Genomic DNA, 24,754 nt, shown 5'->3' with positions numbered 1-24,754 from the left:
GCTCCCCCTTGGAGCTTAAACTTGGTTCTTAAGGTCTTGCAGAGGGTTCTGTTTGAACCTATGCATTCTCTTGACATAAGAATTCAATCATGGAAGGTTCTCTTTCTGTTGGTCATTGCATCGGCACACAGAGTTTCTGAGCTGGCAAACTTGCAATATGGGCCCCCTTATCTGGTGTTTCATGAGGATAAGGCTGTTCTTCGCACTTGCTTGGGGTTTCTCCCCAAGGTGGTATCTAACTGTAACATTAATCAGGAGATAGTCGTTCCTTCTAGCTGATAGCTTAAAATTGGTATAAAGAGATGGGAGATATGGCTTCCACTTTGCCTTAGTCCATATGTCGGATATAAAGTAGTAATAGTCCTGATTATTATATTATTAAATACCTCAGTAGATAAACAAAAGCTGCAATTCATTCATAATATTACCCACAACAGTCAATCGGAACGTTCCCTCCGTACAAAACACTCCCCCTGTGTGTTGAATACAGTGATCCGCACATTCGCAATATAACAATGCGATGGAAAGAAAACAGCTATTCAGCTGTACTCACATTTGTCAGGCTCTTGTGGCTGAGAAGCGGCTGGCATGGGCTCTGCACTCCAAAAATTCCAAGCTTCCGCTTCTATTTGGACCTTCGATGCCGAGTGGCTCCGCCTCCCTTGCTTTCTGTTGCTCCCCTGTATTTCATACACACGGCTGTCGAATCCACGGATCCTGTGTGGAACTGCCGACCTGAAGACCTATCCCCTGTAGGCTCCTATTACCACTCATGCTCCCTACGGCCACAGAATACAATAGCAAAAAGATAGAGGAGCACCGAGTGTTGAAGGTAAAAGTCAGTTTATTGGGTATACATTAAAACAGGGTCTAGTGACCCCCGGGGTAAAACTGAGTCAATTATTAGAGAGAGAACCACAGGCTGACATGTTTCGGCATAACGCCGTACTCCAAGCCTCATGTAAAATATTTTACACAGAATTTAGATAAAACCACTCTTCTACACTCCCATTGGTCTAGAGGTACACACCTTCTATTCAACAGACCAATCGGATATCTTGTGTTAATTGCAGTCCCTCCCTAAATACACTAAGCGTTACTAATGCAAGAAGTAAACCATAGTTTGTATAGGATAAACTTACTGTTTATTAACTTTCTATTCTTAGGGAAGGGAAAGCCTGTTGCTTAATACCAACATTTAATAGTACTGAATTAGGGACACTACAATAATAGCAATAACAACATTATTAGCGAGACCATCTACTCTTGCCAATGTGGTGTATTGTGACAAATGTGATTAACCCAGTTCACTACTGTGGCACCCTAGAACAAAGCTGATACGGTGTACACACAGGGCCCTAAAAGTCACGAATATGTAAATATGCTATATGTGTATTGCAAATATAGATTTCCATTATAGATCAAAAGGAGAAAGTTAAATAAAATAAGCACTATTATTGAGGGACAATAGTTCAAATAGTTGTGAAATATGTGTATGATTTTGTTAAATGCCACGTAGAGAATTTGTGAATGATAAAGCCTGTACAGAAAAACACCATAGTTACCAAAAATTTATGAGGTCAAATTCAGAGTTCAGGCCTTCTGAGTTCAGGCTCTACTTTCTCCCTGTTTCACATGTAGAACCCTCTCTACAATATTCCACTTGAAACTACTTACATCCTTGTTGTGAAATTGAGAGAAGTGTTTAATAAGTAGTGTAGTGAGAGTGCCGGCCCTCATGTCAGCTAGATGTTCTTTAATTCTGACACGTGCTTCCCTTGTGCTAAGACCTACATATTGAAGTCCGCACCGGATGCAGGAAATCACATAAACAATGTACGTTGAACGACAGTTCAAACAAAGTTTAATCTGAAACCTTTCACCTGTGGCCAGGGAGCTAAAGCTGTCACCAAATTGTGCTTTAGCACATGCTACACAAGTCAAATAATTACAATGGTACATCCCATTGAAACTGAGCCAAGAGAAGGTATTCCCAGATATAGCCTTTAGTCTTGTAGGGGCTACCATATTCCCCACTGTTCTACCCCTCTTATAAGCAAACCTAATTCCTTTCTCCACTACATTCTGTAGCCCGTCGTCGGCTAACAAAAGTGGGAAATGTTTCCTAACTATGTTGCATATTTGGGGATACTGTTGAGAGTACTCTGTGATAAATACAGCCTTACAGTCTGTAGTGCTTTCATGGGTTTTTTGTTTACTGTTATTCAAGAGCGTGTTCCTGTCAAGTGATTTGACGGCTCTCCTAGCCCTGAAAATGGAAATAGGTACTGCTTAATTCAAATAAATGAACTTATAGTGCAACCTAGAAATTAGTATATACATAAGAGGTAGGTAGAAAGTAGATTACACCAAATAAGTGCAATCTAAAAGTCTAGGACAATAGCACATATAAGAATACAATTCAAGTAGAAACAAATTTTTGACATATAAAGTATCTTGCATTCACTCTGTCTCCTAGTCCTGATTATGGTAGGTAGCTTGTAACCCCTCTCCTTCAGTCTCTCCCCTTCATTTGTACAATTTCTTTTGAGGTGTATGAATTGACCTTTAGCCACACCTTTAAACACTCTCTGTGGGTAGCAACTAGAGGCATGAAGGAGGGAGTTACCTGAAATAGGTTTGCGAAAGACCTCACTCTCAATGTTTTTGTCTACAATCCCCCTTAGCGTCAAATCCAAAAAATGTATCTCAGATTTGTGGGATTCAGATGTAAAGATTATGCCTACCTCATTGATGACAAACTCTCTCATTGCACTCTATGAACCTCTCCAAATAAAGAGGAGATCGTCAATGAACCGCCTATACCACAATATTTCTTGCCTGTGGGGGTTTCTTCCTCCATAGACGTGGGAAAGCTCCCACCAACCCATGAACAGGTTGGCGTAAGATGGGGCAAATTTAGCCCCCATTGCTGTCCCACGTCTCTGGAGGAAGTATTCCCCCCCCCCCCAAATTCGAAATAATTGTGGGTAAGCAAGAATCGTTTGACGTTAACAACATACTCCACATAGTACTGGTCAAGTAAATAGCCCTTATGACAATTTCGTCATTGTTTCTTAGACCTCAAAAAATACACCACAAATAGAGGCAGGACCCGAAATCTCAATAGAGCACAAAGATCTGCACTGGATAGTCTAAGAAACAATGACGAAATTGTCATAAGGGCTGCAGACAAGGGTGGGGCTATTGTGGTGGTAGACAAGACAGATTTTATTAATGAAGCGCACAGACAACTCAGAAATGAAAAGGATTATATCTTATTAAAAGGGGATCCCACAAGAGCATTCCTACGACAGCTGTCTTCCCTGGTGGACGATGGGGTAGAGTTGGGTTTGATTGATCAGGATACGAAGAGGTACCTGTTAGTGGATAATCCAGCTATCCTCACTTTTAACCACCTACCCAAGGTGCACAAGTCCATAAGTAATATACAGGGTAGGCCAATTGTCAGTGGAATTGGCTCTCTACTCGAACATCTATCTGAGTGGCTGGACAATGTACTGCAGCCACTAGTGAGCGAGCTCTGGAGCCACCTCTCGGACACTAAACATGTCCTCAATTTATTGACAAACAGTGTGGCAGGATGAATATAGGTGGCTCACAGTGGATGTGAGATCGCTATACTCCACCATACCCCACGATAAAGGATTGAAAGCAATCAAATACTTCCTTGACAGAAGGTTTGGGGATGACCAGTACTATGTGGAGTATGTGGTTAACATCACACGATTCTTGCTTACCCACAATTATTTCGAATTTGGGGGGGGGATTCTTCCTCCAGAGACTTGGGACAGCAATGGGGGCTAAATTTGCCCCATCTGACGCCAACCTGTTCATGGGTTGGTGGGAGCTTTCCCACGTCTATGGAGGAAGAAACCCCCACAGGCAAGAAATATTGTGGTATAGGCGGTTCATTGATGATCTCCTCTTTATTTGAAGAGGTTCAGAGAGTGCAATGAGAGTTTGTCATCAATGAGGTAGGCATAATCTTTACATCTGAATCCCACAAATCTTTTGGATTTGACGTTAAGGGGGATTGTAGACAAAAACATTGAGACTGAGGTCTTTTGCAAACCTATTTCAGGTAACTACCTCCTTCATGCCTCTAGTTGCCACCCACAGAGAGTGTTTAAAGGTGTGGCTAAAGGTCAGTTCATACACCTCAAAAGAAATTGTGCAAATGAAGGGGAGTATGAAAAACAAGCTAATGACCTAACTGAGAGACTGAAGGAGAGGGGTTACAAGCTACCTACCATACTCTGGGCTAGGAGAGCCGTCAAATCACTTGACAGGAACAAGCTTGAATAACAGTAAACAAAAAACCCATGAAAGCACTAAAGACAGTAAGGCTGTATTTTTCCCCAACAGTATCCCCAAATATGCAACATAGTCAGGAAACATTTCCCACTTTTGTTAGCCGACGACGGGCTACAGAATGTAGTGGAGAAAGGAATTAGGTTTGCTTATAAGAGGGGTAGAACAGTGGGGAATATGGTAGCCCCTACAAGACTAAAGGCTATATCTGGGAATACCTTCTCTTGGCTCAGTTTCAATGGGATGTACCATTGTAATTATTTGACTTGTGTAGCATGTGCTAAAGCACAATTTGGTGACAGCTTTAGCTCCCTGGCCACAGGTGAAAGGTTTCAGATTAAACTTTGTTTGAACTGTCGTTCAATGTACATTGTCTATGTGATTTCCTGCATCCGGTGCGGACTTCAATATGTAGGTCTTAGCACAAGGGAAGCACGTGTCAGAATTAAAGAACATCTAACTGACATAAGGGCCGGCACTCTCACTACACCACTTATTAAACACTTCTCTCAATTTCACAACAAGGATGTAAGTAGTTTCAAGTGGAATATTGTAGAGAGGGTTGTCCCTGTGAAACAGGGAGAAAGTAGAGCCAGAAAGTTGGCAGAGAGAGAGGCCTTCTGGATATTCAGATTAAAAACTAGAATACCAGAAGGCCTGAACTCTGAATTCGACCTTTATCAATTTCTGGTAATTGTAGTGGGGTTTTTTTCAGGCTTTATTATTTACCACACTTACTTCCTGCTTTAGGAGTGATCTCATGTATATATACAAATGTTATGGGAATTTGGTCTAAGTGACCATTAACGCATTTGCAATGATGTATATATAGGATACCACACACATACTCACAAATTCTCTATGTGGCATTTAACAAAATCATACATCTATTTCACAACAATTTGAACTGTTGTCCCTCAATAATAGTGCTTATTTTATTTAACTTTCTCCTTTTGATCTACAATGGAAATCTAAATTTGCAATACACATATAGCATATTTACATATTTGTGACTTTTAGGGCCCTGTGGGTACACCGTATCAGCTTTGTTCTAGGGTGCCACAGTAGTGAACTGGGTTAATTACGTTTGTCACAATACACCACATTGGCAAGAGTAGACAGTCTCGCTAATAATGTTGTTATTGCTATTATTGTTTTGTCCCTTATTCAGTACTATTAATGTTGTTATTAAACAGTAACTTTGTCCTATACAAACTATGGTTTACTTCTTGCATTAGTAACGCTTAGTGTAGTCAGGGAGGGACTGCAATTAACACAAGATATCCGATTGGTCTATTGAATAGGTGGTGTGTACCTCTAGACCAATGGGAGTGTAGGAGAGTGGTTTTATCTAAATTCTGTGTAAAATATTTTACATGAGGCTTGGAGTACGGCGTTATACCGAAACATGTCAGCCTGTGGTTCTTTCTCTAATCTTTTTTACCCCGGGGGTCACTAGACCCTGTTTTAATTTATACCCAATAAACTGACTTTTACCTACTCAACACTCGGTGCTCCTCTATCTTTATGCTATTATAGTCGTTCCTTCCTTATGTCCTTATCCTTCTTCTCCTAAGGAGAGGCTACTTCATAATCTGGACGTGGTTCGTGCCTTGAAATTCTATCTTCAGGCCACAAAGGATTTCAGACAATCTAACTCTTTTTGTAGTGTATTCAGGGCAGCGCAGGGGTCAGGGGGCTTCTGCTACTTCTTTGTCTTTTTGGCTGAGGAGCCTGATCCGCTTGGCCTATGAGGACAGCTGGACATAAGCCTCCTCAGAGGATTACGGCTTATTCCACTAGAGTGGTAGCTTCATCTTGGGCCTTCAAAAATGAGGCTTCTATGGAGCAGATTTGCAAGGCGGCCACCTGGTCCTCCTTGCATACCTTCACTAAGTTTTAAAAATTTGACGTTTTTGCTTCTGTGGAAGCCGTTTTTGGGGGAGAGCTTTCTACAGGCAGTGGTGCCCTCAGATTAAGGGTCCGCCTTTTACCCTCCCGGTTTCATTCAGTATCCTCTAGAGCTTGGGTATATGTTCCCACTAGTAATGAATGAAGCCATGGACTCTCCTCCCCTCGATGGAAATAAAATTATCAGGTAAGCATAATTTATCATCTTTATCTTTTTAAACGATAATAATTCTGGAGTAGACCAGCTTTGTCATATTTATATCCTCCACATAGGACTAACAAAGACTTGTATACTTATATTGCTTGAAATCATATCTGTGTGTCTTTAATAAAGATAATAAAAATATAATCTAGAGTAGACTATCCATTTAAAATAAAATAACATTACCAATTTTATAAATTTGCAGGCAAGGCAATGTGAGGAAATTTACAAAATATTCTTTTAATAACATTTTGCCTTTTGGTTATGTTTTTAACTTGAATACTCCCTGCTAAAGTAGATGGTTATTTGTAGAGTATGATCTCCATTATTTGCATGATTCCATTCACATCACAATGTTATAGCATCTCATTCAAAAAGCACTAAGAGCACTGTAATTGCAAAAAGCAGATGTAAGAAGGCTTTGCCTCACTAACTCGCCAAATAAACTCAAATCTTCCAGCTCCATTTATTTACAAGGACCCTTATTCACTTAATTTGCTCAGGGTCCAAAGTATCCTGATTGAATACTGTTCCTTTTAAAAATATATATATATTTTATTTAGAAATGTTGACTTCCTTAGCAGTTACTAATTGTAAATTAGGAATCACCATTATATGTACTGTTGCATAGTGTTTTAATGGTACTTGTATGCAAGAGAAACTACCATGACTGTTACCATTAGGGTTGCCACCTCGGCCATGTTTTCCTGGACACTTATGAGTTACACATGCTGCCAGGTAAGCAGGGCGGAACATGTATTGTGTCTCTGGGTAGCACAATACATGTTCCTGCCTGGGGGGGGGGGGGGATTGTTGAAATGCACAAATAGTATTTGATAGAAAAGGGGAGTCATAGCAGTAGATTCTTTTTTTGGGGGGGGAGAAATTTAAAAGTTTGTTCTATTTTCCTTCCACTGCATTATGTGGCAGCCATCAGCCAATCACAAAATGCATATGTTTATGTACTGTGAATTCTTGCACATGCTCAGTAGGAAACTGCACATAAAAAGATTGTGCGCATTTTAATAATGGCGGTCAATATGAAAATTGTTTAAAATTGTGTGTTTTTATCTGAATCATGAAATTGTGTGCTTTATCTGAATTATTGAAGTAAAATTGTGTGCTCCTATATGAATCATGGAAATATTTCATCACTTTTCATTTGCTCAGTTGTCAGCCACAGACTGGATATACTTTCAAGACTTGAGCCTGATCTAACAGAAGATAATCAGTTTTTAAATGAAGGTATGTTTCATTTGTCTTGACTAACTAGTTAGTGGTAGTACTGAAACTTATATTGTTTTGCTGTGTGAAACTCTTTGTGCCAAGAGATATACAAAGCTTTATTCATTGTTACTTCTTAAACTGGTTCTATATTTTCTTTCTAAATGGGAATTATAGTGTAATAATTTAACACTTTTATGTTGTGCATTTTATTAATAAACACATTCTCATTTCTGATTATACGTATAACCACTGCAAATGTGTTAAACACATAGTTAAATTCATGCACCAAGAATGCTTCTGTGCCACTTTGGATCAGGAAACTGCTGTTGAGCCAGTTGGGAGAGGTCTACTCATGTAGCCAAAGTACACCAGAAAGGTCCTGCTCAGAAATAGCATAGGAGTACTCCTGGTGCATCAGTTTCGCTTTGTGCTTAAAGCGACATTACATTTTTCTTCTTAAACAGGAAGAGTCCACAGCTGCATTCATTACTTTTGGGAATTCAGAACCTGGCTACTAGGAGGAGGCAAAGACACCCCAGCCAAAGGCTTCAAATACCTCCCCCACTTCCCTCATCCCCCAGTCATTCTTTGCCTTTCGTCACAGTAGGTTGGCAGAAAAGTGTCAGAAGTTCGAGTTAAGTCTCTTATGGATCGTAGTACTCTTCGAAATGGTACTGGAGTTTTAAGTAGTCCTGTCAGCCTCTCAGTGAGAGAATGGATGAAGGTTAGAGTCAGGATATGCAGGGAGAGTTTTTCTGCGAAACCATCCCGACTCATATTAACAGCTCCTTGGCAATCAGCGTTGACGAGTTTCGCTGCCTGCCTTTGTTCACTCAAGTCCATGTCAGAAGCGAGGCTACTATCTGTCACACTTGAAGGGCCATGTTCCTGTTCCACGGCGTAGATTCCGGTAAGATCGTTTCATTTTACTTCATTATGTGAATGTGATGTTAACGTAAAGGTAGGGTCCCAGTGGGACTCCTTTCTTTTACAAGATATACCGAGTCCACGGATTTCATCCTTTACTTGTGGAATATATTCCTCCTGCTAACAGTAAGTGGCAAAGAGCACCACTGCAGAGCTGCTATATAGCTCCTCCCCTAACTCCTCCCCCCCAGTCATTCTCTTTGCCTATGCATAGCAATAGGAAGGGTGGTGATAAAAAGATAGTTTAGTTTTTCTTCAATCAAGAATTTTTCATTTTAAATGGTACCGGTGTGTACTGTTTTTACTCTGGCATGATATGGAAGAAGAATCATGCCTTGAGTCTGATGATCTTAGCAGTAGTAACTAAGATCGATGTTCGTTCCCACAAGTGTTGCTGAGGAAGTACAGGAGAAGTCTTCAGTGTGGGGGAACGATTTATTGCTGCAAGCAATTTCAAGGTATGTGCAGTCATTTACATTCTGAGGAGACATGATATATCAGAACTTGGCTGACATATTCCCCATGCGGGGCAAGGGTAAGCAGTATCCCTTATTACAGGGTGGTACTGTGGTAACCTGTGTATTATTATCCCATTCTAAATAACATGGGATACTTATGGGCTATGTGGTTAGACACTGTGGCAGCCTAGGAAACCTATGTTAGACGATTATGGGGTTTATTGAGACTGTGTTTAATATTTTATGTGGGGTTCACATGGCATTTTTATTGCAAAGCAGTGTGTACATATGTTGTTTTGAAAAACGCTTCTCTAGTTTTGGCTCATCAGACATGATGGGCGGGGCCTAATTTCGCGCTTCAGTGCGCAGTTAGTTTTCTGGAGAGGTAGCAGCCATTAGCTCCGGTTGGAACCAGACTGTGAGGCTGTACTTTGGAGTGGGACCGTATCGTTTTGACAGGTCTTGGGGGCAGGTAGGTAAATTTTAATTTCAGAAAATTAGGAAGGAAAAAACGATCTGCAGACAATTTTTTACTGAGGGAGAACTTTCAGAGTCAGTAAATTTAGTACTTCGGACAGATTCAGACTTCGTGTCATTTAAATTAGAACACCTCTGCTTTTTGCTCAGGGAGGTTCTGGCGACTCTGGATGATTGTGACCCGATCACGATTCCTCCAGAAAAATTGTGTAAAAATGGACATATATTTGGAAGTACCTACTTACACGGATGTTTTTCAGGTTCGAAAGAGAATTTCGGAAATTGTTAAGAAGGAATGGGATAGACCAGGTATACCGTTTTCTCCCCCTCCTAATTTTAAGAAAATGTTTCCCATATCTGACTCCATGCTGGATTTTTGGCAATTAATTCCCAAGGTGGAGGGAGCTATTTCTACTTTAGCTAAACGTACAACTATACCCATTGAGGACAGTTGTGCGTTTAAAGACCCTATGGATAAAAAATTGGAGGGTCTTCTAAAGAAAATTTTTGTTCACCAGGGTTTTCTATTACAGCCTATAGCTTGCATGGTTCCAGTAACTACTGCAGCTGCCTTTTTGTTTTGACACCCTGGAAGAGTCTCTGAAGGTTGAGACACCTTTAGAGGACATCTTAGACAGAATTAAGGCTCTTAAGCTAGCAAATTCTTTTATGACTGATGCTGCTTTTCAACTTGCTAAATTAGCAGCGAAAAATGCAGGCGTTGCCATTGTAACGCGTAGAGAATTATGGCTAAAATCATAGTCGGCTGACGTATCATCTAAATCCAAGCTTTTGACTATTCCCTTCAAGGGTAAGACCCTATTTGGGCCTGAACTGAAGGAAATAATCTCTGACATTACTGGAGGTAAGGGTCACACCCTACCTCAGGTCAAGCTCCTCAAGATGAGGAGTAAACAGAATAATTTTCGTTCCTTACGAAATTTTAAAGGAACATCCTCTGCTTCCTCTTCCTCCACTAAGCAGGGAGGGAACTTTGCGCAGTCCAAGGCGGTCTGGAGACCTAACCAGGCCTGGAATAAAGGTAAACAACTCAAAAAGCCCGCTGCTGCTACCAAGACAGCATGACGGGGCAGCCCCCGATCCGGGACCGGATCTAGTAGGGGGCATACTATTTTTCTTTGCTCAGGCTTGGGCAAGGGATGTACAGGATCCCTGGGCATTGGAAATTGTGACCCAGGGGTATCAGTTGGAATTCAAGGACTCCCCCCCCCCCAGGGGAAGATTTAATCTTTCACGATTGTCTGTAGACCAGACAAAAAGAGAGGCGTTCTTACGCTGTGTAAAAGACCTCTACACCATGGGTGTAATTTGCCCAGTTCCAGATCAGGAACAACCTATTCGTGGTTCCCAAAAAAGAGGGAACCTTCAGACCGATTTTAGATCTCAAGTGTCTAAACAAGTTTCTCAGAGTCCCATCGTTCAAGATGGAGACCATTCATACAATTCTGCCTATGATCCAGGAGGGTCAATACATGACCACGGTGGACCTGAAGGATGCATATCTTCACATCCCTATCCACAAGGTCCATCATCAGTTCCTGTGATTTGCATTTCAGGACAGACATTATCAGTTTGTGGCCCTTCCCTTTGGGTTGGCCATGGCTTCCAGGATCTTCACAAAGGTTCTAGGGTCTCTTTTAGCGGTTCTCAGGCCGCGAGGCATAGCGGTGGCACCTTATCTAGACGATATCTTGATCCAGGCGTCAACTTATCATCTTTCCAAATCTCACACAGACATTGTGCTGTCATTTCTGAGAACTCACGGTTGGAAAGTGAATGTAGGGAAAAGTTCACTAGTTCCACAGACAAGAGTTCCATTCCTGGGAACTCTGATAGACTCAGCAAACATGAAAATATTTCTGACAGAAGTCAGAAAATCAAAGATTCTAATTACTTGCAGGGCTCTGCAGTCCATTCATCGGCCATCAGTGGCTCAGTGTATGGAAGTCATCGGACTCATGGTAGCGGCAATGGATATCATCCCGTTTGCTCGCTTTCATCTCAGATCACTACAACTGTGCATGCTCAGTCAGTGGAATGGGGATTATGCGAATTTGTCTCCTCAGATAAATCTGGACCAAGAGACCAGAGACTCTCTTCGGTGGTGGTTGTCGCAGGACAATCTGTCCCAAGGGATGTGCTTCCGCAGACCATCTTGGGTAATAGTAACGATGGACGCCAGTCTTCTGGGCTGTGGTGCAGTCTGGAATTCCCTGAAGGCTCAGGGTGTGTGGACTCAGGCGGAGTCTTAATTACCAATCAATATTCTAGAACTGAGAGCTAGCGTGGCCTCAGTTGGCCTCGGCCAAATTCATAAGATTCCAGTCGGACAACATCACGACTGTGGCGTATATCAATCATCAGGGGGGAAGAAGGAGTTCTCTAGTGATGATAGAAGTATCAAAGATAATTTGATGGGCGGAGGCTTACTCTTGCCATCTGTCTGCAATCTATATCCCAGGAGTAGAAAACTGGGAAGCGTATTTTCTAAGTCGTCAGACTTTTCATCTGGGGGAGTGGGAACTCCATCCGGAGGTGTTTGCAACTTTGACTCATCAATGGGGCTCACCGGAATTGGATCTTATGGCATCTCGACAGAATGCCAAACTTCCACGTTACGGGTCCAGGTCACGGGATCCCCGGCTGTACTGATAGATGCTCTTGCAATACCTTGGTCGTTCAACCTGGCTTATGTGTTTCCACCTTTTCTTCTCCTTCCTCGGGTGATTGCCAGAATCAAACAGGAAAGGGCTTCAGTAATTCTAATAGAGCCTGCGTGGCCACGCAGGACCTGGTATGCAGATCTAGTGGACATGTCGTCTCTGCCACCATGGAGACTGCCATTGAGAAAGGACCTTCTCATTCAAGGTCCTTTCCAACATCCAAATCTCACTTCTCTGCAACTGACTGCTTGGAGATTGAACACTTGATTTTAGCTAAGCGGGGTTTCTCTGAGCCGGTCATTGATACTCTGATTCAGGCTCGCAAGCCGGTCACTAGAAAAATTTACCATAAGATATGGTGTAAATATCTTTATTGGTGTGAATCCAAGGGTTACTCATGGAGTAAGGTTAGGATTCCTAGGATTTTGTCTTTTCTCCAAAAGAAAGGGTTTATCAGCTAGTTCCTTGAAGGGACAAATTTCTGCTTTGTCAATTTTGCTTCACAAGCGTCTGGCAGATGTCCCAGATGTTCAGGCATTTTGTCAGGCTTTAATCAGAATCAAGCCTGTGTTCAAAACAATTGCTCCGCCATGGAGCTTGAATTTATTTCTTAATGTTCTTCAAGCGGTTCGGTTTGAACCCATGCATTCCATAGATATTAAACTGTTATCTTGGAAAGTTTTGTTTTTAGTAGCTATTTCTTCGTCTCGAAGAGTTTCTGAGCTTTCTGCGTTGCAATGTGATTCCACTTATCTTATATTCCATTCTGATAAGGTGGTTTTGCGTACTAAACCTGGATTCCTTCCTAAGGTTGTTTCAAATAAGAATATTAATCAGGAAATTGTGGTTCCTTCTTTGTGTCCTAATCCTTCCTCTAAGAAGGAACGTTTGTTGCATAATTTGAATGTGGTTCGCTCTTTAAAATTTGCTAGCGACCAAGGATTTCTGTCAGACATCTTCCCTATTTGTTGTTTATTCTGGGAAGCGTAGGACTTGGTCCTCCCTTCATACTTTTTCCAAATTTTCCAAATTTGATACTTTTGCTTCTTCCGAGGCTATTTTTGGGAGAAAGGTGCTTCAAGCAGTGGTGCCTTCCTTTTAGGTTCCTGTCTTGTCCCTCCCTTTCATCCGTGCCCTAAAGCTTTGGTATTGGTATCCCACAAGTAAAGGATGAAATGCGTGGACTCGGTATCTTGTAAAAGAAAAGGAAATTTATGCTTACCTGATAAATTAATTTATTTTACGATATACCGAGTCCACGGCCTGCCCTGTCATTTTGAGACAGGATTTATTTTTTCTTTAAACTTCAGTCACCTCTGCACCTTTTTGGTTCTTTCCCTTTCTCTTCCTATACCTTCGGTCGAATGACTGGGGGGAGGAGTTAGGGGAAAAGCTATATAGCAGCTCTGCTGTGGTGCTCTTTGCCACTTCCTGTTAGCAGTGAGGAATATATCCCTCAAGTAAAGGATGAAATCCGTGGACTCGGTATATCGTAAAAGAAATTAATTATCAGGTAAGCATAAATTTCCTTTTTATCTTAAAATAAGGAATCATGAGTTAATATCCCTTAAGGAGGGTTATTGAACAGGGGGGACTTTAATCATGTTTGTTATGTGGTTCTATCTGCTGATGTGTAGTAATACTTTAGGCTCATGGCTTTTCGGAACATTAACGGCCTTATCGTCATTTGGATCTTTAGATTTGCGCGCTATTTTATGACTTTTATGATTGGGTGCGGTTACGTTGTTTTTCACTTCCGTATGCTGACCGTGTGGCGATGGAGAGAGTCTACTCGTGGGTTGTCTTGTTCACAGGAGGTGGCGAGTGCCCCAGCCATTGGGGGTGTAAAGAAGGTGTCAGTTACCGTTTGTCATTTTTGTGATGGATTCTGACTTTTTAGACACAGATTTCTCCGATGAAGAGAATGCGTCTTGTGATGAATATGAAATGGCCCGGGTTATCCTAGTGGGCTGAGGGATTCGAGTCCTTAGATGCCGGATGGCAACCTGAATAGACGTTTGGGGATGAAGCTAATCTCCTTGTCTCCGTTTTTCTTTATTTTATGTATCGGTTCCAGTTCTGAGCTTGGGGAAGGGGGCCTTCTGATCGGCTGGTCCGGTTGGGCGTACCCTTTTTTTCCCTTGGGCGTTCACCCGTGGGTGCTTCCTTACTTTTATTTTAGATCTGGATAGGATGTTTTTGATTTATTTTGTATAAAGCTCAAGGCTGATATAACTTTCGTTTAGAAAACGTTCTTTCTCTGGAACTGATATTTGCGATTTTGTGGTTGCATGGGCACTTCCTCGGAAGTTGCGCAATTTGATTAAGTCCGGGGTTATGTTTTCTAGTTCATATTATCGAACCTTCGGGTCGATTTTTCTTGGACCTTAGACAGATTCTGGAGTGCTCTTGTACCAGGCAGTCAGGCGCTGTCTGTTTCTTGGGTTCATGTCACCCTTGTGGTGCTGATTAGCCTGTTGGCTTTCAAAAAAAAAAAAGAGAGAGAGATTTGTCTCTTAAGGCCTAGTGTTATGGACTCCAGTCTCGGATCCTACAAAGAAGTTTGGCGCCTGGGGCGTAGATCCAACGCTTCTGGTAGGAGGGTTGTGTGCTCCAATTGTTGTTGTGTTTTCTGGCGATATTGCTTGAGATGCGTGTCCGACTTTTTCAGACGTCATTGTGGTTTCTAGGTTCCCTGGGGACTCAGAACCATGGGTTTCCATTGATTTGGAAGTCTGGAGATGGGATTAAAGGATTTCCGGAGGTTTAGTATCTGAAAAGTGGACGATTGCGTCTTCACATGCGGTATCTCCGGATGACTACTCTTGTAGCCTAGTCGCATTCCTTTTGCAATGGCGAGGTTTCTTTCCCTCCCGTCTTGGGTTGGGTTATTTGTTATGGAAGAGTGGACATGTCCTTTTTCTCAGTGTTTTGTTTGCTCTAGTCAGTGTAGTGCAGGGGTCTCCTTGCCATTCTACCAGGAGCTGCAAAGCTCCGTTGTCATTCCATTTCAAGGATGTCGGGAGATCGATCCTGCAGGGATCTCTGGAGACTGTTCAAGATAAAAACTGCCCCTTGTCATACCATGGTCTTTGATGCTCGGGTGCTTCCCATCGATCTTATTGCAGATCTAGCCCTTCAGGCTTGAGGATAGGAAGGTTGTCTGGGGTCACAATCTTTTCGCCTGTCTGGGGTCAGAAAACTGACCCTTTAGCCTTTCCAGCGTGGGGTCAGGTTGTTAGGCCTGTCTACATGGATTACCTTGTGATCCAAGGTTACTGGTGGCCCTTTCCTAAACTGGTCAGGAGTTCTTTTCAGACTGGGTTTGTGGATATTGCTAGGTACTTTACATCTAAGGACTTTAGATGGCGGAAGGCTCTGTCTGGGTGCGCTCCTAACCATAGGAGGCAGCTTATGTGTTCCTCAGGGGCTTCAGATCTTCGGATTGGTCCCTTTTTGTTGAGGGCTCCAGCTAAGGACCATGTCTGTTGCCTGTAAAGGGTATGGACGGTTCATCTTAACCTTTAGGATTTGGTTCTCCTGTGGTTTTCTGCTCCCTACTTGTCTGCTGGGACATCTGATGCTTCCTGGTAGGCTCCAGTTTCTATCCAACTGGGCTGACAATATTTGTCGAGGGGTTGGCCTCTAGTAGGGTGTTTTCCGTTGATTAATCTTCTCACCTAGGGTGGGGAAGGGATTTTTTCGTGTTCTCCTTGGTTTGGAGGTACCTCAGTATCTGTAAGGGGCCTGTGGCTCCTTGTCTTTCTCACCTCATAGGGTTTTTTCCCTCTCTTGCATTCTCAGTATCACAGAATTGTTTTCTGGTATTGGAATGCTGTGGGTCAGAGTACTTGTTCACTTTAGGAGTGTCCCTTCTTATGGAAGGCTGCAGTGTAGGGTTCCTTGGAGCCGAGAATGAGGTTTCTGTCATAGTTCAGGTTTAGCATGCTAATTTTTTAGTAGCGGTCAGAGTTCTACTCTGGGGATTTGATGCCTCGTAGATCCATCCTTTTTTTTTTTTTCCGAAGGTCTGAGACTCTTGTCTGCAAAAGGTCTTTCACTAGACTTGGGCTGGGACCGTTATCCTGGAAGGAAAGTCGGGGCTCAGTCTGCTTTTGCAACATGGACAGTTTTACTTGATGAATGAATCTGTCCTCCCCTTTGTTGGGGGGTCTCTTAGTGCCCATCTCTCTACCAGCGGTGGGTGTTGCCTGGATGGATCGCTCCTTGAATCTGGAATTTTCTGGTTGGGAGCTGTGGTCGAGATTTTTCAGCGGGATGAGTCCCACGATCGCTTAAAGTGAAGGTAAAGTTACCTTGACACTGATACAGAATCCAATTATTTTTTAAAAATGAATGGGACTTTCATTCATGATTTTTTACATTATTACTTCAAAAGCCTTTATTTTCTATTTAAAATCCTTTTTTGCCGATTTTCACAATCATCCCGCTCTGTATTTTTTTATTTTATTTCTGGTCACGTTTTTAGAGCAACCAGTTGAATTTCTGGCCGTTAGGTGCCCGTGACCCGACGTCATCCGCCCACTCGCTATACTGCGCATGCGCTAGAGTCTATTTCTCAATCAAAGACTACACCGGGCGTTCTAGTTTCGCGCATGCGTACTGTTTCTGCTTAAGGCCAGTTAATGTTGGTTGAAGGGAGATGGGTGCGCTTAGAATCGCGCATGCGCAGTTAGATTGCTCATCGTGAACGCGCTCCTGCTGTTACGTATAGAGCCGGGTAGGATCACTCTATACGTAACAGCACATTACAAACCGGATGTAGAGGTTGGGAGGAGTTATGGACAGAACGGTAGGGAAAAATATAGTTTAAAAAAAAGACAAATATAATTTTTTTTATAAAATAAAGTTAGCGATTAGCATATTCTATGTTCAAGGAATACATAGATATATTCAAATTACATAAACTTTACCTTCACTTTAAGACTGCTTTGTGGCCTGTGGATGGGTCATCTCGAGTTTTGCTCACAGGTGGCTCTGTGCCCTCTTGGTTTTTCTGTCTCTGCTTGTCTCTGCTTAACCTGACGGGTCTTGTCTTGTCAAGGTTGCAAGGGGGAACCTGTGGGTTCTGGAACACCATAGTTGGTATGGTGCTGTATCAGGGATTGAGAGTGGCCTTCCGGTCATCTTAGTGACGTTTTCTCTGTGTCCTCCTGGGGAGTTTGTTTCCCTGGACAGTGGTCCTGCAGCAACTTTGGGTAGCTCTAGGTTGATGGTCTTTTAGATGTCTCATGGGGCCTCTATTCTCTCTCTCGGGGGTAGATAGAGTTTTTTATTTAAAGTGAAAGTAAATCCTAGCGTTTTACAAATGCTAGAATTTACTATTGAAAAAAATAAAGGGGGCTTTCATTCATGAAGTATAAGATACTTCATGTAGAAAGCTCCTTTATTTGATTTAATCGATCGCCGTGTTTACCTTGTACAGCAGCCCAAGGCAAAAAAAAAATGTGGCTAAGAGGTGACGTTTTCACCTCTTGGCCAATAGCTGTGCGGTAAATCCGGCTCCCATGGGTGCCAAGCCGGATTTACCGCACGGCTATTGGCTAAGAGGTGAAAACATCACCTCTTAGCCCAAAATTTTTTTTGCCGTGGGCTGCTGTACAAGCTTCCATGACCATAATTTTTTTCCATAAATGATCCAAGTCCCCCAGGTAGCAAATTCCATTTAACAAGTTGCTGTCTGACAATAGATGACCTAGTTCAAACTGTTTTGCTAATTTTTCTTTATTCTTTGCAGGTGAAACTGAATCTAAGAGGCCTGTAGACAGTAGGTCGTTCATTCTGAAAAGGCCAAAACTGTCAGCTGCACAGATAATGCAAAATATTGCACCAATACCAGCACATGATGTCCCCTCAGGTCGATTAATACAGCCTAGGTAAAAAAAAAAAAACAGTATTTTTATCTATCATCTGTATCGTGTGTGTCTGTGTATATTTCTCTTTGTTTTAAAGTGTAAAACCCATTACATGCTCTAGTTTGTTAGAGCAATCTATTTTAACACAAGCAAACCCTGCAGTGCTGTTTAACACCTGCTATTGGATGATTGGCACTGTACACTCGGGACCAGAAGTGTTTTATGTTCCGCGAGTGGTACTTTACTGGGGTTAAACACATAGCATTGATGGGTCACTAGTGATAAAATGACACTTTAATGTCCCTTTATCTCTAATTCTGCCTTAACTATCTGACATTAAACTGTACATTCTTCAGTTGTAAAGAAGTATTTGTTGCTGTTTTATTTTGCCAAATTAGGGAAGTTCCTTCTATTGAGAAGCCAGCAAGCCCAAAGTTCATTGTGACCTTGGATGGGGTACCTAGTCCCCCGGGGTATGCATCTGATCAAGAACCAGAGGAGGAATCTATGTGTTTTACTGAAGAAGGGGAATCTTTTACTGAGCAGTACAGCTCCGTGACAGGTGGCACACAGAATTATCAGATGCAGCTCTTGGAAGAGCCACTTGGAAACGCAGATGGTAAATTGGCATAGTCAGAAATGTTACCTTGTAAAGTGCTCAGCTTAAATGACTGATCATGTACCACTGCTATACAGAGTTTGTTATATCTTGATATAAAACACAAGTTTTTGGAGTGTGCAAAATTTCACAAATCACACAATTTCATCATAACTTTAGCCCTAATGTGCAAATGTTTATCCCCTAAAGCCAGAAAATCTGTTATTGATTAAATTATTTTGTGTTGACAGTGTTGATGGAGAGCGTTCCTACCCAGGAGAAGATACGTGAGCGCTGCAAGTACTGGCCAGCATGTAAAAATGCAGATAGCTGTGCATATCACCATCCCACTGCTCCCTGCAAGTAAGTTTAGTCTCTACAAATACAACCTCTTCACTATTTTTTAATCATGAAATCTCATCACTTTTGCTTTTGAACCATCAAATATAGTAGATTTGTATAATCAACAAGTGCATAATAAAATGACAGTGCAGTAGATTTTTCTTTTCTTCTTAAAGACACAATGAGTCCACGGATCATCTTCATTACTTATGGGATATTCACCTCCTGGTCAGCAGGAGGAGGCAAAGAGCACCTACAGCAGAGCTGTTAAATAGCTCCTCCCTTCCCTCCCAATCCAGTCATTCTCTTTGCCTGCGTTAGTGATAGGAGATGGCAAAGTGAGGTGTTTAGAAAATATTCTTCAATAAAGAGTTTATTATTTTTAAAGTAGTGCCAGAGAGTGCTACTTTGTTCTAGGGTCTAGCCGTAGTCCATATCAGTCTCTACAGGAGAGCTATTGGTGGCTTTAAAGCAATGGGAACTTGTGGGACATAATTCTCAGTGTGACTCCCATACTGTGATGCTGCCCTTATCCTGATAGCCTAAGCAAAATTAAATCGGGCTTTATCATCTTCCACAGGGCTATGGGAGGGAGAGGACCTCCTAAACCTGCTGTTCTGCCCTGCTGTCGGGCAGAAAGTAAAGGTAAGTGCTAACTTTGTTATTCTGGGTCTGAAGCACACAGTGGATTCAGGACAGAGGAAGTATAGCACTTTATTGGGACAAATATCTCCTATAGGAGGATTTTCTGACAGCATGATTATAGCAGGCACTGGGGCTTGGGGGACATTTGATTCGAGTGGACACCATGAGGGGTATGCCCTGTGGCTTAGGGAAGGCTAAATCTCTTATCATATTGTGTTTATGGACTGGCTCAGTTCAGTGGTATGAGCTGTTTTGTGTTTTATTTCACTGGTGTTGCAGCTTGTCCCCAGGCTCAGAGTTTTTCAGGACATCTCCCGGTAGTCTATTTCTAAATATTATAATGGCGACCGGGAGAGCTTGTTTATTACACCCACGAAGGGCGGGGTTTAGTTTTGGCGCTTTTTTTGTGTCAGCAGCGCATATTTCTATGTCTTGTTATTGTGCTGCAGGCTCTGGGATGTGATTATCATGCCCACGAAGGGCGGAGCTATGTTTGGGACTTGGCTATTCCGTTTCAATCAGAGTTAGAACGTTTTCTGTGTAGGAGCCTCAGCAAGTGTACTAGCTAAGTAGTCTCTTTAGCCTAGGTGGGTCCGGGTAGTGCTACAACCGCGCTCTGGATCAGTTGTTCAAACTGTCATGTCTTGATCCAGAAAGGGTACATGACGTTTTTAGTTGCATTTCTTTCAATGTTTATTTGTTTGCTGTACACAAAAATAAAGTTACAGTTTAAAATTTAAAAGAAACGTTAGCTGCTAATTTTATTGAAAGAATTTCAGCTTTTTCTTACTTCATCCGTTGTGACTTTGGATGGCACAATCGCACACAAAAATAAAGAGTTACTTTTAAGATTTAAAGAGACAGTAACGTTCTTTATGTGTGAATTTTATTACAGAATTTCAGGTGTTTATTTGTTACTTCATCCTTTGTGTCTTAGGATGGAACAAAAGCACACAAAAATAAAGTTACTTTTAAGATTTAAAGAGACAGTAACGTTTTGTATGTGTACATTTTATTACAGAATTTCAGCTGTTTATTTGTTAATTCATCCTTTTTGACTTTGGATGGTACAAAAGCACACAAAAATAAAGTTACTTTTAAGATTAAAGAGACAGTAAAAAAAAATTATGTATATATTTTTCTGAACCTACTCCTTGTAAAGCGATTGCTGTTTAGGTGTCTGTTGATGATAGTCAAGTTATGCCACAAATTTCTTCTATAGTGTCCCACAAAAATTTATGGCCCACATGCAGTGCACTGCGTTTCCTTTTACACTCCACTCTGAGTTATGATATATTATGTTTTTTTCCCACAAGGTAGAAAACATTACTAGGAATTATTTTAGTAGTTGCTATTCCTCATGGTTCCTCCATGTTACTGAAGGAGGAATATACGTTGGGATTATCTGTGAGAGAATTCTCAGACTCAGATGGAATTGTTACTTTAGGAGTTTTTATCTATCCTGGGCGTCCCCAACATAGTACATCCAGTAATGTAATCTATACTAGTGCGTCCAGTGAATTATAAGGATGGAGGCATTCCCTATGTTTACAAAACTGTTTCCTATCACCGACTCAGCTAAGGAAGCTGGACAAACATTTTCTGGGGGGGACGGAGTAGTTTCAGCTTAGATAAGTGAACTGCTATTCCTTTAGAGGATAGGTCCCATGGACAAAGATTACAAGTGGGATGTACACCAGGGCTTACACTGGCAACCAGGGGTGTATTTGTCTACCGTCACTAGTGCAACGGCGGATTTGCTTGATGCATTGTCTGTTGCTACTAAGTCAGAAACTTCCCTGGATAAAATCTAGGACAAGATTAAAGCTTTCAAATTGGCTAATTCCTTTATTTCAAATTCTTCAACTTATCAAACTGGGAGTATAGTTTGCTCTGTTCCAGCTCACAGGGCTTTATGGTTAGAGCCTTGTTCTACGGAGATATGTTCTAAGTCTAAGGTTTTAGTAATTCCTTACAAGGAGAAGTCCCTGTTGGGACCTGGCTTGAGGGAAATAATCTCTTTTGAAAATTTTAAAGATTTAAAAAAAAAAAAAAAGGATCATAGCCTGATGTTGAATCAGGACAGCATGAAGGACATGCTCCCGATCCGGGATCGAATCTTGTAAGGGGCAGACTTTCCGTCCTTGCTCAAGCTTGGGTTCGATCAAAAGCTCTCCTGAGGCAGGTTTCGTGTTTCAAGATTATCTGTAGTTCAGACACAGAGAGAGGTGTTCTTACACTGCGTAGGAGACTTCTCAGACCTGGGAATAATTGTTCCATTTCTAATGCAGGTACCGGTTCTGGGTTTTATATCCCAATCAGGTTGTGGTTCCCAAACAGGAGGGAACCTTTAGACCACTTTTTAGATTTCAAGAGTCTAAACAAATTTCTTAGTGGACCGTCCTTCCAGTTGGAAACTATTCGTTTTCATTCTTTCTTGGGTCCAAGAGGATCAATTAAGGATTAAAGGACGCGTACCTGCATATTCCCTTTCTCAGGGATCATCACAGGTTCTTAGGGTTTGTCTTTCTAGATAAACATTTCCAGTTTGTGGCTCTTCCTTTTGGTTTTGCCACGGCTCCCAGAATCTTCACAAAGGTTCAGGGGTCTCTGTTTTCAGTACGTTGTTCAAAAGGCATTGCGTTGGCGTATCTGGACGACATTCTAGTTCAGGCACCGTCATTTCAGCTAGCAATATCACTCAAGTGACTTTCCTAAGGTCACACGGGTGGAAGGTGAATCTAGAAAAGAGCTCTTTAGTTCCTCATACATGAGTGACCTTTCTAAGGACCATCATAGATTCTCTGTCTATGAAGTTTTTTCTGACAGATGTCGGGAAGTTAAAGATTATCGATTTTTGCCTGGCTCTGCAATCTTCTCACCTTTCAGTGGCTCAGTGGATGGAGTTAATAGATCTGATGTTAGCAGCAATGGACATCATCCGGTTTGCTTGCTTTCATCTCAGAGCTCTGCAGTTGGGCATGCTCAAAAAATATTTGGACTTGTCCCCTCGACGTCTATTAGCATGGGAGACAAAGGCGTCTCTTCGTTGGTGGTTGTCTCTAGCTCATCTCTCCCAGGGAACATGTTTTTGCAGACCATCCTGGGAGATTGTGACAACAGATGCCAGCCTTCTGGGGTGGGGAGCAGTTTGGGACTCCCTGAGGGCTCGGGGGATATGGTCTCAGACAGGGTCTCTGTTACCCATAAACATTCTAGATCTGAGAGCAATCTATAATGCTCACCTGGCCTGGCCTCAGCTGACTTCAGTTCAGTTTGCCAGGTTCCATTCGGACAACATAACGTCGATTGCCTACATCGATCAGGGAGGAACAAGGATTTCCTTGGCGATGACAGAGGTCTCCAAAATAATTCAGTGGGTGGAGACCCATTCTTGTTGTCTGTCGACAATCCTATTCCCAGGAGCGGACTTCTGGGAGGCAGATTTTTTGAGCAGACAGACCTTTCATCCGGGGAGTGGGTCTTCATCTGGATGTGTTCTCCAGTCTGATCCTCTAATAGAGTAAGCCGGAGTTGGATCTCATGGCATCCAGACAGAATGCCAAACTTCCGAGGTATGGGTCGAGATCCAAAGATCCTCAGGCGGCTCTGATAGATGCTCTGTCGGCCTCTTGGTCCTTCAATCTAGCATATCCTTTTCCTCCATTTGCTTTCCTTCCTCGAGTGATTGTCTGGATCAAACAGGAAAGGGCTTCAGTGATTCTCATAGCTCCAGCCTGGCTTTGCAGGATCTGGTATGCAGACCTGGTAGAGATGTTGTCTCTACCCCCTTGGAGGCTTCCATTTCAAAAGGACCTTCTGATTAAGGGATCCTTCCATCATCCAAATCTAGATTCTCTTAAGCTGACTGCTTGGAGATTGAATGGCTGATCCTAGCCAAGCGAGGTTTTTCTGACTCAGTCATAGACTTTTTGATTCAGGTTCGTAAGCCTGTCACTAGGAAGATTTACCATAAGATTTGGCGTAAATACCATTTTTGGTGCAAATCCAAGGGCTACTCCTGGAGAAGAGTTGGGATTCCTAGAATTTGAGGATTTGAGAAATTCTTATCAACAAGTTCCTTAAAGGGTCAAATTTCAGCATTATCTATCCTGTTACACAAGCGTCTAGCTGATATCCCTGATGTTCAGTCTTTTTGTCAGGTCTTAAGCAGGATTAGGCCTGTGTTTAGACAAGTTACTCCTCCATGGAGTCTTAATTTAGTTCTTAAGGTTCTTCAAGGGGGTCCGTTTGAACCTATGCATTCCTTAGCTATCAAGTTGTTATCTTGGAAGGTTTTATTTCTGGTAGCGATTTATTCTGCTCGCAGAGTGTCTGAGCTCTCAGCGTTACAATGTGAGCTCCTTACCTTATTTTTCATGCGGATAAGGTCGTCTTGCGTACGGAATTTGAATTTCTTCTCATGGTTGTTTCCGGTCGAAACACTAATCAGGAGATTGTTGTACCTTCCTTGTGTCCTGATCCTTCTAAGAAGGAGAGGTTCTTACACAATTTGGATGTAGTTCGTACTTGGAAGTTTTATTTACAGGCGGCTAAAGATTTTCGCCAGTCTTCCTATTTTTTTGTGGTATTTTCAGGCAAATGTAAGTGACAAAAAGCTACGGCTGTTTCTCTTTCCTTTTGGCTAAAGTGTATTATATGTTTGGCATACGAAACTGCTGGACAGCAGCCTCTTGAAAGGATTACGGCTCTTTCCACTAGGGCTGTTGCTTCCTCATGGGCATTCAACAATGAAGCTTCTGTGGAACAGATTTGCAAGGCTGCAACTTGGTCTTCTCTTCACACTTTTACAAATTTGATACTTTTGCCTCGGCTGAGGTTGCTTTTGGGAGAAAGGTTTTTCGTGCAGTGGTGCCTTCCGTTTAGGTTTCCTGTCTTGTCCCTCCCGTATCTTCCGTGTACTCTAGCTTGGGTATTGGATCCCATAAGTAATGAAGATGATCCGTGGACTCATCATGTCTTTAAGAAGAAAAGAAAATTTATGCTTACCTGATAAATTTGTTTCTTCTTAGACACGATGAGTCCACGGCCCATCCCTGTTCTTTTAAGAT

At 42.1% G+C, this 24,754-nt stretch overlaps 1 protein-coding gene across 1 annotated transcript in view; it reads left to right on the top strand.

Annotated features, from left to right (window-relative positions):
- Positions 1 to 24,754, top strand: part of ZC3H14 (zinc finger CCCH-type containing 14) — a 125,057-nt gene that overhangs the window by 92,138 nt on the left and 8,165 nt on the right. Inside the window, exons 10-13 of the mRNA XM_053697578.1 lie at positions 7,619 to 7,693; positions 17,980 to 18,118; positions 18,496 to 18,716; positions 18,947 to 19,058. Of these exons, the coding sequence (XP_053553553.1) occupies positions 7,619 to 7,693; positions 17,980 to 18,118; positions 18,496 to 18,716; positions 18,947 to 19,058 (547 nt within the window). The remainder of the gene's footprint in view (positions 1 to 7,618; positions 7,694 to 17,979; positions 18,119 to 18,495; positions 18,717 to 18,946; positions 19,059 to 24,754) is intronic.

This window comes from Bombina bombina, chromosome 1, assembly GCF_027579735.1.
Source record: "Bombina bombina isolate aBomBom1 chromosome 1, aBomBom1.pri, whole genome shotgun sequence".
Taxonomy (NCBI): domain Eukaryota; kingdom Metazoa; phylum Chordata; class Amphibia; order Anura; family Bombinatoridae; genus Bombina; species Bombina bombina.
Note: the sequence above shows the minus strand (reverse complement) of the source record. Positions and strands in the feature narration are given on the sequence as shown.